Source organism: Belonocnema kinseyi, chromosome 3, assembly GCF_010883055.1.
Source record: "Belonocnema kinseyi isolate 2016_QV_RU_SX_M_011 chromosome 3, B_treatae_v1, whole genome shotgun sequence".
In the NCBI taxonomy this organism is placed as follows: Eukaryota; Metazoa; Arthropoda; class Insecta; order Hymenoptera; family Cynipidae; genus Belonocnema; species Belonocnema kinseyi.
In genome coordinates, this window is record NC_046659.1 from 27947944 (window position 1) to 27964494 (window position 16551).

Below are 16551 nucleotides of genomic sequence, written 5' to 3' on the forward strand. Positions count from 1 at the left end.
CTTTATAAATAGAGATATAAGGAACTTTCGTTTCGTGAAATATAATTTTTTTCTCAAACACTGTATAAAAATTTTATAATTTTTCTTGATACTAAGATCTGCTAAGATGATATTTCTTCTTTTACAGGATTTTAAGTTCAGAGGGCCAACTTTTAATTTGTTTAAATTGCAATTTACAAATACCCATGTTGAAAGTTTTAGTTTGCAAGATGGCACCTTGACAAAATGCCATTTTTAAAAAAATCTAATTCTGCTATTGCTGAAAAGTTGTTACGCTTGATTAAAAATTAAAATATCTATTGATTTTTTTTAATAAAAAATTTTGTAGTGAGCTAACATGAACTTTTTTTAAATTCATGTAAATTTTATCTAAAAAATGTTTGTTTTGCTTTATACTTTTATGCATGACAAGCAAGGGGCTGTGTACACATTACAAAAACTTATTCTGAAATTCTGAAACACGTACCCCCTTTTGTTAGGGTTCAAAAGTTTTGACCGCCCTTATTTCACATAATTTTTGCCAACTATATTTTTCTTATAAATTTAGTAAATTTGGTAGGGGAGGATTTGATAAAATCATGCGGTTTGTCATGAATGAACGAAGTAGTTCAACTTTCAAACAAAGAAAGATTTTCATTTTAAAGAAAAACAGGCGAACTTAATCAAAAAGACGAATTAAAAAATAAGTTCAATCCTCAACTAAAACAGTTCGAAGTTAATACACATATGATCACTTGATAGCCTACGAAACTAATAAAAAGCATCCCTCTAATTATGGTATAACTAAATTAATAACGGAATTGGACATTTTCTAGAATTTTCTAAACTTATCAGTTAGGGGTTGGTTTTCGATTTCCGAACAAGAATTGTTGCCACCAGCATTAGTCGGGAGAACAAAAGAGGGAAATTCACAGGACGTTAAAAATCTAACTTTTTATTACCCATTGGTTGTTTTTGACGATTTTTCGAATTTTCAAATATCGATTATCATAGGGGTGGTTCTTAGGGGTCGGAGCGAGGTTTCTCAACACCAAAAAATTTGGTCTGGTGTTGATTCCGAACGGTTAGACTTATTACTCTCTTAAATCTATGTTCACTTTATCCACTTTGTAGTCGACTTTTCTGTCGCATCTACGGTTATCACTTTACGGGCTGTTACTCACCCAGAAATAAAAAATTTGGCAATATTTTATGCATGGAATGCGTTTTTAGATTGCCAAAAACAATTTCAAGAAAGAAAAAAACGTCAAAAATTTTTTTTCGGCCTCCATATGAACGTTCTAAACTTTGTGTTCATTTGATTGAAATATCAACTACATTTTTTCGTCGAAAATTAATCTTTTTGGGCGATCATTAATTTGTTTTCAAATGAAAATTTAACTTATCCGGTTTTGGTAGAAAATGTGTTTGCTTTATAGTTGAAACTTTAACTATTTGGTTGCAAATTGATGTATTTTGTTAAGAATCCGTCTTTTTTAGTAGAAAATTAATCTTCTCGTTGGAAAATTTAACTGTTTTTTTATTTAAAATTAAAGTATTTCGCAGTTAAAATATTAACTATTACATTTTTCGTTGAGATTTTCGTTTTAGGTTAAAATTTGAACTAACTCTTTGAAAATTTGTTCGCTAGAAAATTCAACTGATTGGTCATTTTTAGTTGTTCAATTAACCTATTTGGTTGAAAATTTATGTAATTTGCGCAAAACTCGTCTGTTTTAGTAGAAAATTAATATTTTTTGTTAAAAAATTCAACATTTTCGTTGAAAATGAATCTGTTTTAGTTGTGGATTGAACTCTTTTTTTCTGATTCGTCTTTTTAATTAAGTTCACCTGCTTTTTGAAAAAATGAAAATCTTTCTTTCTTTGAAAGTTGAACTACTTCGTTCATTCATGACAAACCGTACGATTTTACCAAATCCTCCCCTACCTAATTCACTAAATTCACAAGAAAAATGTAGTTGGTAAAAATTATGTGAAATAAGGGCGGTCAAAACTTTTGAACCCTAACAAAGGGGGGTACGTGCCATCTTTCAAATTAAGACTTTCAACATGGGTATTTGTAAATTGAAATTTAAACAAATTAAAAGTTGGCCCTCTGAACTTAAAATCGTGTAAAAGAAGAAATATCCTCTTAACAGATCTTGGTGTCAAGAAAAATTATAAAAATTCGATACAGTGTTTGAGAAAAAATGATATATTACGAAACCAAAGTTCCCAATATCTCTATTTATAAAGTTCAGAAATACGATTACACTGCTTTATAAAAAGAAAATCAAAACACACTCAAAAATCGACATATGGCATTGTGGCTCAAAGAGTTGCGCCTGTATGTGTGAGAATCCATATATACGTAAAGAGGCGAAAGTTTAGATACTGGTTCTCGAAATGGCCTGCAGAGTCGACAGAATACGGTAGTGGTAGCCTAATAATGGACTCCCTCTCAGTTTCTCTCTGATGAGGTTCTCGTATTTTTGAAATATTCGGTTCGAAAACTGACAATATTGGTTCCAAAAAAAGCGAATTTTCCAAAGCGCACGTAAGCTTAGTACTTAAGAATTTTATGTTACTTGCTGCTATATGATGGTTTCGAATTTTAAATTTTACTAGGCTTAAGTTTCAATGACCGACTGAAAGCAGCGTTATAAGCGGAAAAAGTCAGCATGGCACACGGGACTATTAGACTGGATGAACGGAACGGTAAATACAGGAATGTGTTATATGCGGGAACGTTATATCGAGATTTTACTATATTAAAAATGTTACTACGATTTCGCTATTAAACGTTTGGAACTTTCTTATTAAATCTTTGATAATCAGTTTTGAATTTAAAAATTTCAGATGTAAAAATAAAGCAACGATGAATTGAGAAGCTTAACATTGTGCAATGTCCAACATTGGAATCATATTAAAGGATTCGTCTTTATTCATAATGTGTCACCTAAGGGTTTAAATGACCTCCGTGCATTACTTACAATACTTACGCCTACATATTTTATAAAAACTTATTTTTACTATTTATTGTTATTTACATAAACTTTCATATGTAGATCCTTATTTCTATATTTTTTCTATTTGTCGATAGTGCAATTTGGGAGGTGTTAGCAAACGAGTGAACGAGCAATCGAAAGCGAGAGTTTAAAAGAGAGAAAAAACTAGTTCAACAACAGAACTGGTTCTTCAGTTTGTTCAGAGCCTTTCTAGTACCCTTTATAATATATTTTAACCGTTAGGATCAGTGAAGCCGTTTTCGAGAAAATTTTCTTTTTTTATTTTTCAAAATTGTTTTATAACTTTTGTAAAAAAATGGTTTTTGAGTTGATACTTGGTGAAAATTAATCTTATAGGGGTAGAGATTTGTCCCTGCAACGTAGATCACATCCGAGGGGGGCACCCAGATCATGCTTATCATGTTGTGGCTAAGTTATGCATAGCCTTTCTCTTTTTACCTCGATTTTGCCTTTTCTTGTAAACCTCTGCCTCTGCGGCTAATACCTACTACTTATCTACTATTTAGAATATTTGCAATTTTCTTAGAACTGCTTCCTCTCCTATTTACAATTTTTCCTTCTCCATTCCACTTTCTCCTTCCTTCTCTTTTTCTCTATCTGATAAAAGACGCCCCCAAATTTTTTATATATAATAACATTACACTTACAAAACTGCAATTGGGAAGTCAACCAAAGCGCGTTTAAAAAAAAATTATCAAACACCTTAAAACTGTTGAAATAGTAAATTTTCTACACGATTTGTTTATTATAGTCACATTTATCGTGAAATATAAATGTACTTCACCAAATTATCATTGACAAGCAAAGCAATTTAAAAAAAAGTAAATTAGGCTTTTAACAATTTTTCATTCTGAGAGTTCTTAAAAAATGAAATTTGTTGACAACAATAAAAAAAATATAATTAATTCGATTTCTCACTATTTCAACATTATTTGAAATTAGATTAAGGACGAAATCCGCTTAATAAATATAAAAAATTATTTTAAAATCTGCTTATATTGTTGAGAAGAGTACAATAATTGTGATAAGAAGAGATATTTCGGGTTCCAATAGTGTAAAAAAACTACGAATTTTGCTGACGTTTCGTGAACATTGCAGTTCAGTTCTTCAGGGCTAACCTAAAAATGAGTAATTAGCCCTAGCGGAAGAATCGGAAAGAGTCGGAAAGAAAATACCGTTCCGATCCTTTTCGATTTTTATGTGAACTTTCCTTCCGTTTCTTTCCAACGCTTTCTCTTTCCGAAAGTTTCCGAACTTTTGCCGAACTGTCCCACTGTATTTACTTCGTTCTGAACCTTTCCGATTTCTTTCCCAATAAGCCATCGCGGTGTCCCAATAGCTTATTCAGAATTTGCATCTGTGTCCCACTGTTAATGTTCCTTCTGAAAGTTTCCGATTTCTTTAATAAATATTGAATAAATTTATAAATATAATGAAATATGAAAAATGTAATTAAATATAGATAAATTATTTTTAAAATATTTTGTAACTAAAATTATGGATCATGAACAAAAAAAAAGAGTGTTTAATAAAGTATTTTCACTTTCAATTATGATTTGTTATATTAAAACAAAAAAGATTAAACAGATCAACTTTTAATCAAACAGTTGTGATTGTCAACCAAAACGATGCAAATTCCAGATAAATATATGCATTTTTCGACGAAAAAATTAATTTTCAACAAAAAAGTTCAATTTTCAACCAAAAAAGAATGACTCCATTACAAAATTACTAAACTTGCAACAAAATTACTCAGATTAACTTCAATTTTTGAATTTTTTCCTTTGTGTGTCTCACTCTTATTTATTCTCTATTGAAAATAAATGGTCGTATAAAATGTTTTACAAATAACCTACAAACAGGCAAATTTCATCACTATTTTATTATTTTCTACATATATTTATGTTAAAAAAAATTTAAAGCTATTCATTAAATATAATTTGCCCTAACTTCGACTTGTAGAAGCAGGTAATCGATTACACTGAACTCGATTTTGAACCAAAGATCATTTAAAACAAAAAGCAATTAATGTGATTATTTTTTTCTGAGATCTACAATTTATTATCATTGAAAAATGTTGACACTGACTAAAGACATTTAAAAAAATATGTAATGACATTCACTTCCTTTGGTTCAGTCGAGTATTAGTGAAATCGAATGCTTTTTATCGATTAGGTTTATCGATCGCACAACTGGAAGTTAGGGAGTGAGTAAGTAAGCGACAATCTGAGATCAAAATGGCGCTGAAGACAAGCAGACACGAGATGCTGTCAGAGCTTTTCCAAAGATTCTTGATTGAAATCACAACAAATTTCGGATATTCCTAATTTCCCATAGTGACGTTTCTTATGGCTTTTCATCATTCAGTCAAGCTCAACGTAATTTATATTTCATAGTGGATTGTTTTTACAATACAAAGAAGGAATTTGATCAAGGACTTATTATAGTGATTACGTATAATGTACTAAAGTCAAATAGGCTTTCTGAGTTATGAAATTTTCCTGTTTCTAGATTTTGAGGAAACTTCTTTGCTGGAGTCAACAGAAATCAATAGGATCACTGCAATTTAAAATGCTTTTTAAGTTAAAATAAATTAATATTACGAGAATATATATTTTTTATTCGATTCGGAAAGAAATTGGATACTTTCGGAGAGAGTTAAGTGGGGAGTCATTCGGAAACATCCGGCGATATTAGGAGAGAAATCGGAAAAATTCGGCGACGTTCGGAAACGATTGGAAAGAAGTCAAAGATTGGGACATTCGGAAAGACTCGGAAAGGTTCGTGGGACAGCTCGACGTTCGGAAAGAAACGGAAGCAAAGTTCACATAGCCCATTCCGATTCTCCTTCCGAACCCTTTCCGAATTCGTTCTGAATCTTTCCGACGTGGTCTTTCCTATGCTTTCCTTTTTTTCCGACAAGGCACCAATGTTCTCCATTCCAGGAGAAATGATAGGGGACGCGGCTCCTGTCGAAATATGTGTTCTCGCAGGAAATTTCCCCGGGTTGGGCATGTCTGTCTTAAATACTTCAACCGTTCTACCACTGGGAACCGAACTACAGAACTTACGATTGGCGATCGGGTGCTTTTACAAATAAGCTATTAGAGAGACTGATAGAAAAATCGTTTTTCATAAATATACGCTATCTCAAACAGCGTGGAAAGACGAAAATGATAAAGTGACCTTAGACTGGCCTGCAGTCACCTGATGCAACTCAACCGAAAATATTTGGAGTTTTATGAAGAGGAAACTTGAGGGTAAATGTGTATTCACTGTCAAACAGTTATCAGGACGTCTTTGAGAAATCTGGCGATTATTTTCTCCAATGCATGCAGAAAGATTGGTTGAAAGCATGCCCAAATGATTTCAAGCAATAATTGACAATACTGGAGATTTGACAATTGACTAGGTAGTTATGCATTAGTATCTAAAAAGTACTTTTTCCCTAAAGTCTTTTTTTAATTACAATAATTTGATTTGCAGATAGAAGCGCCACAGTCTTGTGGGACGAACTGTATGTTGCGCGTAATTTAAAGGAATCTGTATTATCTTCAGAGATAGTTACTATCGATCAGTGTTGTACAAGTGGCATACAAGCTAACAAAAATTAAGCAGAAATGGAATTTTCTTAAGGTAAATGAATGCTTAATTTTCAGAAAATAAGATGAATGTAATTTTTCCCTTTATTCGCCCTACCGAAAAGAATCTTTGAGTATATACTAAAAATTCTTTAGGTCAAAGAATCTCAAAGAAATTCTCCGCAGGCTCTTAGGCAGATATTTTTAAACGTCCAGGCAGCTCGTTTAAATGGTCTGAAGGCTTTAAAATATCCTTTCCGAAATTGAAATAAGAATACGATCATAAATGACAAGCAGAGAGGCTATCTCAATAGAGTAGCCGACACTCAAGGGTCCTTTGTTAAGCTTTCGGATTAAAATTTAGAAGTAGATTTTTTTAATTTCATAGTTAACAGCCTAAAGCATAATAATTCGGAATTTATGGGTTTTGATGACTTGAGATATCTTTTTTTTTTTTAATGCTTAAAATTGGAATTGAAAGAACGTTTCTAGTAAGTGGAATGAGATACACCAAAAAAGAAAACATTTTTGAATTCAACTAGAAAATTGTATATCAGTATATAAGTTATAATTATAAATAAGTATAATGAGAAGATTCATCAATTAAAAAAAAGTGTTAATAATTTGAAGAGAAATTTAAAAAGGGAGAGCGGATTAGCCTCGACCAACTACTGTAAATAGATCTGCCCGCCCGGTACGTGACGAATACAAAAGGAACATCATATTACCGTCGCACCACTCTTAAAACGACCACTAAAAGGATCTTGAAAAGGACCCAAATCTCTCAAACTATCTCCGAGACTATTTTGTTTCAAATCGACTATGTTTATAGACTCAAATGGGCCAAGCTATTTCGCTAAAGAAAACTCAGAGATTTCTTTCGGTAGGGCGTGGGGAAATTGTAGTTACGACAAGTGAGCTGGTTGCGACGGTAGCAAAAGTTGTCGTAACAAACAAAGAATTGTGAGAAAAATATACTAATAAGGCAATCTCATTTCTGTAAAGTGGTATAATTGAATACATATTTCAAAGTCATCGTATGATATACATAAAATAAATAAGAGTAGTGATCTAGGGTTAAGAAGGACTCTTAAATAATGGAAACACGTGACATAACCTCTCTTTCTGAAAATGGCGCTCTGGTACGTCAACTTAAGAACGAAAAAGACGTACAGAAATTTATATTTATTTAAGAATTATATTAAAGGGAAAAATTAGCTTTATATATTAACCTTTTAAATGTTATAGAGAATTATTATTTAATTGTTAACGGTTGCTTTGCAAGTAAATTTTTTAAATTAAATAGGCTATTCATATTTTTTAAAATAAAAATTATGATATAGTTTTAAATTCAAGATAGAAAAATCTTGTTTTAAATTTAATAATGAAATTTTAAATAATAATAATTTTTAATACTGAGATAGATATTTTTTATAACTATAATTCAGAACAATAAATTTACATACAAACATATTACACTAAAAACTTTAAATTCTTACGAAAAATCAGAAGAATGACTTTAGTTCGGCTTTTCGGCAAAAGGAAGCGATCTAGTAGATAACTGATTTTAGATTGTCGGATCTAACTCAGTCGCCGTTCGATATTAAACAAGACTAGAAATACGATGAACTTGCAATTCATTTTTGGTGAATATGTAGTTACTAGTTTTCTGGTTGGAACGGCAGAATTATCAGCAGTAATTTTATTTCATATATTTTATGATTAAGTTCCTAACACAGCCCCACAAAAAAGAGGCAAGAAGTATAGTTTCACGTGTTTTGTGCTGAATTTTATAGAACTATTTATTAATTTAATGAACTCATCGTCAGACACACTACAGCTTCATGCTCACAGCCTAACGTCCCTTGCAGAGCAGCGCACCTTCGCCGGCATAGAGGAATTTTCAATTATTTTCCTGCAGTTATTGAACTGAATAAATGGTTGTCCTGCAAAATTTAGCGCAAAACATGCCAAAATATAATTCTTGCCTATTTAAAATTTTTAAAAATTACGTCATTCGAAAAACAAAATTTTTCAAAAAATTTGCAACTTTTGCTTTTATGTGAAAACTAAGGATTACAAGATAAAACGGCCTGCAGATTCGTTATCAGCGTGTGAAAACTCATAGGAAATGATAGGTCTCATTTCTAGATTAAGACACTTGTTTTTTTTTTGTGGGGCTTTATAATATTTAGTAGTTTTCAGATTATAAAAAACATCCTGAAATATTAAGAAAGCCGAAACATGTTTATAAAAAAAGAATTCGTAGTTATTACTTTCCAGAAAAATCTTGATTTTCATTCAAAAGTATTTTGTTTTTGATTTACTAAAAGTTTGGTGTACATATTATACATGAAAGTTACTTACGGAGTTTTCAAAACTTACTTTCGTTTCTTCACTTGACCAGAATGGAATCGGCCTCCTTCGCCTCGAATTCTGTTCATAGCGTGTCGATGTCTCGATTCATGAAGGTATTTCTGAAACATATTGAAAATGCAAAATATTACATTTAACGCCACAAAAATACATTAAATCAAATTGGTATTTGACGTACAGGCCGTTCCTTAGGTATCTTTCCCTCAGCTTCTAGCTTCGCCCGTGCTTGTCTCCTTTTCAAAATACGCCTATACTGCTTGGCATTAACATAAAGTGGCTCCTCTTCAAGAAATTCTGCGTTAGGTAATGCTACTCTTTGAAACTGAGGTTGTCCGCTGTTTCCAGGTACCATCTTCAAAATCCGAATATATGTATGAATATCACGATAATTGATCATTTAAAAATAATAAATAAGTGTGTAAATCACTGTGCAGAATTGCAGATCGCGCTTATTAGTGAGAAAACGTACTGCTCAAATTATTTATAAACTTAAGCAATACAAAGATGTGAGAAGCCTGACATGCAAAGGCTAATCGCTGTTGCTCTATGATCACTACAAGTCCGTATAAATTATACACAGACTATGCGAGTGCAAGAGACTTTTTTTATAGTAATCACCATGACTATATTTCCTGCCTGTGTCGTTGCTGTTGGACTCGACATCGGTTGCACTGGATTCGATGTGGCTGCCGAAGCTGTCGCCTGGGTTGTGGAGCTAGCAATTTGCATCAGATTCCCGTTGATGTTTATTACTATAAAAATCATAACTCATTGTAAAATACAGGATTTGTTAACTTTTTGTATAAATTGTACTATAAATGCGATCAAGTAATAATTGAAAATCTTTACCAGTCGGCTGCTGTGCCTGTTGAACTTGTCCTTCAAGCTGAACAGGTTGATAGATGTAAGTCTGTCCATCTGGAGTTTGAATAATTTGTGGGGTTTGCGGTTGCTGTATAACAATTTGTTGCCCTGCACCCGCCAAACTCGAGACCGGGAGAACTTGAATTTGACCATTTGGCGCCGCTACTTGAATAGCTTGTGGGAGCATCATCGCTTGGCCTCCTTGACCCATTTGTACGACTTGGACTGTACCACCTGCGCCTCCAACCATGACGGCTTGGCCCTCTCCAAGCTGATCCATCATTAACTTCTACAAGGAAAAAGGCCAAATGAAATATGATTCTTGTAAAGAGAGACCTATATTTTTTTACATTACCAAAACAATAGGGGTGAGTGGGGAGTTTCGAGCCGGACTTTGTTTTTGAGGCATAACTACAATAAATATTAGTAGATTGTAAATGTTTGAAGTAGTACTCGTATTTTTGAGGACCTCTAAATACAAGTACTGACTAATGGCCATGTCAAACTGTGGGGAAAATAGCATATTTTAATGATTTATCTTTACTAGAGTTACAGAAGATGAAGAACTAAAAATCAAAACATTTTTAAAAAATCATAAAAGTTCAGAAATATCTGAAAGAAGTGCCCTAAACCCCCTAGCGTCTTGAGAAAAGTAAAAAAATGTGATAATCACAACTCCCCACTATTGGTGGCACATAAAGCCCCACATCAGACTCATTCAAAATATCCGCATTGCCATCGACACACTGAATGTTTATCCAAATTTTTGTGTGTGAAGAAATCCAATTAACCAAGGAATGTTTTACACAATCTTATCCTTGGAATTTGCTGCAAAACGGGACTTAAAATACACCAAACACGAATGAGTAAAAAAACTTTCGGTTTGATTTTTTGCAATGGCGTGTTAAAAAACACGATGAACGCGTGTTGATGCGACGAGTTCTAATGGAAAAATAGGCTCCTGTCAAGAGAAACATTTGACTGTCGTTACAATATTCCTACAAATTACAACATGGCGGAAATCGAAATCCACAACTTCCTCCGGCTCAAAAATCCCCACTCTTCCCTACAATAGAATACATTTACAATGTTTTGTTATTCCATTTTTTGTCGATGACAAAAAAAAACGTTGAAACATTTCTTTAATTCAAAGCAGTTAATCAATTATTGCATCCACAGATTTAAAACAAAATGTAAACAACTGAGAAAATAATCAAAAGTTAACAATTCAAATTTGATAGTTTAAAAGGAAACAATGTTATTCTTTTCATAAATTATCAAATTTCAACTATGAACATTCGTGAAACGTTCGTATTAATATTCTGAAAACTGATATGTATGTATATATGTTTAACATTAAAGAACTTGAAATTGCAAATTAAATCATTTTCAATTGTAAGCCTTTAAAATTGTAGAACATTAAATTGGAAGTCTTTGATCTTAAAGAGTTTTTAATTTTAACCATTTACAATTAAGAATTATGCAAATTTTAAGTTTTAGAATTAAAAATAATGTAACATTTATAATTCAAGTTCGAATTTTTTTATTTTAAATATGCAGAATCGAAAACTTCACTTTTGATATTCAAAACCATCCCATTTGAAGAATTTCTATTTACACATGTTTAAAATTGAAAAATTTCAATACAGTACGGCGGTTAATGGACGACATTGCGGCCAACCTTGCATTTTATTCTAGAGCAATCAGACTTAACACATTTGTAATATATACCTCAAACTTACTTTCAAGAAGTGGAACCAAGATTGCAACCCCGGGAGAGCAAAGCTATAGCGGTTTGCCTGCCTAACAGGGGTAGATCTCAAAAACTTACAAAATTGTCCGTTTCGGTGATTTCTATGGGCCGGGCTCTAAAATCCAGGAAAACAGGTTTAAATTTAAATAAGAAGATAGAATTAGGTCAAAAAAAAAACAAAAAATTCGGGAATAGTTAACATGCCTTGGAAATTACCCTACCAATAGAAATCTCAGAGTATATGCTGAAGTTTCTCAAGGCTCTGAGAAACTCCAAGAAATTCTGCGCAGGCACTCATGTACATATATTTAAAGGTCCACGTAGCTCGTTTAAATATTTTGAAGGCTTTAAAATTTCCTTTCCGAAATTGAAATAAAAATACGATCATAAATAACAAGCAGTTAGGCTTAAATTGTAATAAGAATTCGATCATAAATAACAAGCAAAGGAGCTATCTCAATAGAGTAGCCGACACTCAAGGGTCCTTTGTTAAGCTTTCGCATTAAAATTTAGAAATAGATTTTTTAAATTTCATAGTTGACAGCCTAAAACATATTGTTTTAGCTCGTTTAAATGGTTTGAAGGCTTTAAAATATCCTTTCTGAAATTGAAATAAGAATACGATCATAAATGACAAGCAGAGAGGCTATCTCGATCTTGATCGTATGTACTTCGGAAGTATAGGTGACTACAGAGCTGGGTACTGACTTGAGTGGTGTATTCACGTGTATAGTTATCTTTTTGGGCGGTCTGGACAGGTGGTTTAGTAGGTACCGTTTACAAATTTACAAAAAATCACAGTAGTTTCGATGATTTTAGATATCTAACTTTTTTTTTATGTTAAAAATTGGAATTAATACAGTCAGATGGGTTGTTAGAAAGACATAACCTAAGGAAGGGAAGAAACGTAATTGTTCATTTAGAAAAAAAGACGGGTCAGAAAACCGTCCCCAACAAAATATCGAAACATGCGATGGCGATTCCTTTTTGGAAAACAACACCTGGTTCATTTTAGAAACCGACGAAGTTTTAGAAAGTGTAGAGTTCAATAAATTTAAGAACAGACAAAAGGAAATATTTTTTAAAGAAAGAGAAGAAAGGGTAAACAGTTTAGGAATCGGACTAGACCCGAAATATAATAGTTCCTTTAAAACAGAATGAAAAGAACCTTGACAAATTTCTCACAATGACATTGAAACCCGTAGCAGATTAAGAGATAATAATTTTAAATTACGAGATACCGACGAAAGGGAACCATTAGAAGACAGGAATAACTCAAATCAAAACAGAACACGTAGACTCTCGACAACAAACAACAGGTCAAATAGACGTTCGCGAATAAACATTAACAATTCAGATTCAGATTACGAATACGATAATTATCAAAATAACCAAACAATTCCAGCTACTTATTTCCCTTCCATAAGGATACAAACGCCATTTCAAATCATGAGCAATTGGCCGATTAAATTTCGCAATAATAAAGATGATAGTCCCGCAACAAATAAAAATTATTGGAGAACATTATCAGATTTTTACGAACATTTTTAAAATGTCTATATCGACGAAAGACTTTCAGACGAAATTAGAAAAAACATTCTGTAACCAAAAAAGAAATCAAGACATCCACTAATATTTAACGGAAATTCGAAAACTTTAATGAAACTTTACTCTAGAAAAAGCCTGGAATGGGTATTGTGCAGAACGTATGAGAACCTAAGAATAGAATATAAAATGTACATTAAAGTAACGACTTCGAAACCTTTGAGCAACTAGAAGATTTAGGTAAAGAATGGGAAACTGAACTAGCCAAATAAAAAAATCGAGGGCAAGTTTTACAAAATACCGAAGCTAAAATCGAAGACAAAAACGAACAGAAGCGTAACCATAGTAACGGGGATAAAGATAATTCAGAGAATAATAAAGATTCAAGGGAAAATAAAAATTGTAAAAAGGATATCCAAAACAGAAACTAAAAACCAAAATAATCAGGGTAAAAAACCATACAAAACTCGATTTCCATTTTCACCATTTGAATTTCTATTCCCACCTTTACCAAACCAATAGCAACAAAATTCTAGACTACCAGATGTTACCAATGTTTAACCAAATGACGTTGGGCTCAAATCAGGGTCAAAGTAGCCCAATGATTAAATTTTCTGCAGAAAAAAACGTAAAATAATCCAGGCAATAATAATAACGAACAAAAATCGATCTTTGGAAGTAAAAATAGAAAACTGGGTAATAATACTAACAGAGACTCTCAAGACAAAACAAGTTTTAATTTTGACAAAAAACAAGACTCAAATCCAAAAAATAATGAGGACATAATAAATTTAAATTGTTATCTTAGTCGCTTAGCAGGATATTTTAAAATAGAATGCCCATATTACGCATACAAGCAGGGAGAATGGAGGGGCGGGTATTACAACCAGGAATGTTATCAACTAATACCGAAACGCCAGAATTTTTAAATTCGGATAAAGATGAAATAAAAGAAACACCTTTTCATCTAATGACAAAGTTCGAAGGTAGTTTATTTCGAATTTTAGTCGATACTGGTGCCACACATTCATACGCTGGCAAGGAAACAGAGAAAGAGAGGCGACACTAAGACCATCCGCGGGCAGGCATCCGATAGAGCAAGAGCGATGCTTTATGACCCGGAGAAACATCAATGCCCAGGTTTCTCTCAAGCCTAGAGATCTGGCTGAAATGGATATTTTTCCGAAGAATCCGACCTCTGGACTATCAATTATTGTGTGTATAATACTGCCAGACCTTTGTCCGATACGAACCATAAAACAAAACCAACACTTGAGCATAAGACCAAAAGACGAATACATGAACCCGCCGTAAAGATAGGCTGCACAAGACAGGATGATAGAAAGGAGTAGGTGCAGATAACTGAATATGATAAAAGAATAATTAAGGGTGTGCAAAAAACTCGGAACTTAAGAGTCGAGTCGACTTGTTTAGTTTTCGCGTCGAGTCGAGGCGAGCTTGGGTATGCTCGAAATGCTGAGTTCTCGAAATTTTCAAGCCACTCAAACGTTCGAGAGCTTAAATAACGGGAAATTTTTTTCGGGAAATGTTAATAAATATTAAATAATCGTTTGTGGCCTCGTAAAGAGTTGGAGGAAGAAAAAAGTTTATTTATGCAAATAATGATTATCGACGGACACATTTAGGTTTTACAGCAGAGTTTGACTTTTAACTTTCTCTGACGGTAATCATGCAATCTGTTTTACCCACAGACCCCTAGAAGTTCGAAGTTGTCTAGTCACTGCGCTAGTGCTGCTTTGACACAGGTGATACCAGACTGATACGTATGTCAGACCAAATATGTTTATTTGCATTTTAAGTGCAAACATTAGTTTTTGCATTATTTGTGAATAATGTTCGTGAGCGATTTTTGTTGTTTGCTCCACTTTGATAAATGTAAACCTCATAAATAGCGCATTGACAGCATTGCAAATTGCTTGCAGGGTTTGACCCAGCACGGTCGGTATTTCTCCAAAATAATAATTTAAAAAAAATTTGTTTCACTATTATAATTATTTAGGACCAGAGACACATTCTTGGATGCCTTCTATTTATCGTGCCAAATTTTTATCACGATATCTGATTCCGTGTGGACGTAAGTTGGGAAAGAGAACTTCGACTGGTATTTTATTCAAAAAATATATTTTCTCAAAATTTCCACCGGAACGAAGCAGAGAAATGGACTTTATTACCTCCTATTTCATTTCCCAAACTTTCATAGCGATACCTCATTTCGTTCAGACGTAAGTTGGGAAAGAAAAATTAAAGACCAGGTTTGGTCACGTGACCCTCTCGTCACATGACCTTCAGTGTAAACGTAAATCTCTAAATATGTTAAAGGTTAAAAGATTTGCGTATTTAATGTTAAATAAATCATTTGAAGTTTAAACACTAAATTTATTGACACTTGCCTTTTTATCAAGAATCACGAAGCCACATTTACACAAATTAATTATATTTTACATATTTTCAGCAACATTTATCTAATCGATACAAAAAAATATGCCTGCTGCGCGGCACATTCTTAGTGCACGCGGTGCATCGCGCAAAGTTTGATGGTGCCGAGGGAGCGCGGGTACGCTCTCGCGCGTTGTGCTTGTTTTCGTAAGCTTAGTGCGTGCACTTCTGCTACATTTTTTAAATATTACAAATATTGTAACTGAAATCGACAACTGTGATTTAAGTTTCGTAGGAATAACATTCATAAATTGGAACTGAATTTTTTTCCATTCGCTTTTAAAGAAGGGTCTAAAAACACCTGCGGCTTTGGCGATTACATTTTCATTGCGACACTCACGCTTCGCGCTCGATAATTAGGTAATAGAGAATTTCCTTTAAAAAATAAAGAGTGTAGAAAAATTTGAACAGCATCAAAAAACTAAGTATGGTTTTTAATAGAATGTTACTAAAAAAACACATTTGTTTTTTTTTTAATTTAGTAAATAGAGACATTTAACCGTAGGCTTTGAGTCTGTTTGTTCAAACATGAGTTCTAAGGCAACTCAACTTTCATTAATTGATCTAGAACATTTTCAATTCTTGTCCAATGGAAAACGTTTATCAAGATAATTTATCAATCTTGTTAGTATCTACGTGTCTTAATCTACGGGGAAAAATTTTTTTTCAATTTTTTGAAAATTTCCAAAATGTTGAAAAGCATATAACTTTTTTAATTTCTGTCGAAATTAGAAATGTCACTAGGATAATTTGCAAGTATCTAATTGATAGTAGCTTTTGTTTAATAATTAATGCAAAATAGCATTGACTCTATATCTATATACGTCAAATCAAGTGGCCTAAAATGGATGATTCTTATGTAAATCCACAGTTTTTGACAATTGGAACCAAATTTTGCATACATATTCTTTGGGCTCCCAGGCAGGTCGTATGCATATTGAAGGGTGTTGGATTTGGGGGGGGGGGG

The 16551-nt window shown here is 32.9% G+C and overlaps 1 protein-coding gene across 8 annotated transcripts in view; it reads right to left on the reverse strand.

Moving 5' to 3' along the window:
* The window catches only part of LOC117169269 (nuclear transcription factor Y subunit alpha), a 170645-nt gene that overhangs the window by 35415 nt on the left and 118679 nt on the right, over positions 1 to 16551 (reverse strand). For 4 of the 8 annotated variants that reach the window (XM_033355560.1, XM_033355559.1, XM_033355558.1 and 1 more), the window contains 4 exons: positions 9815 to 10118; positions 9584 to 9717; positions 9144 to 9317; positions 8975 to 9066 (listed from right to left, as the gene is read on the reverse strand). In XM_033355560.1, the coding sequence (XP_033211451.1) occupies positions 8975 to 9066; positions 9144 to 9317; positions 9584 to 9717; positions 9815 to 10112 (698 nt within the window). In that variant the 5' untranslated portion in view covers positions 10113 to 10118. Of the gene's footprint in view, positions 1 to 8974; positions 9067 to 9143; positions 9318 to 9583; positions 9718 to 9814; positions 10119 to 11571; positions 11698 to 16551 lie in introns of all 8 variants that reach the window. The other 4 variants (XM_033355555.1, XM_033355557.1, XM_033355556.1 and 1 more) reach the window with 2 other exon arrangements.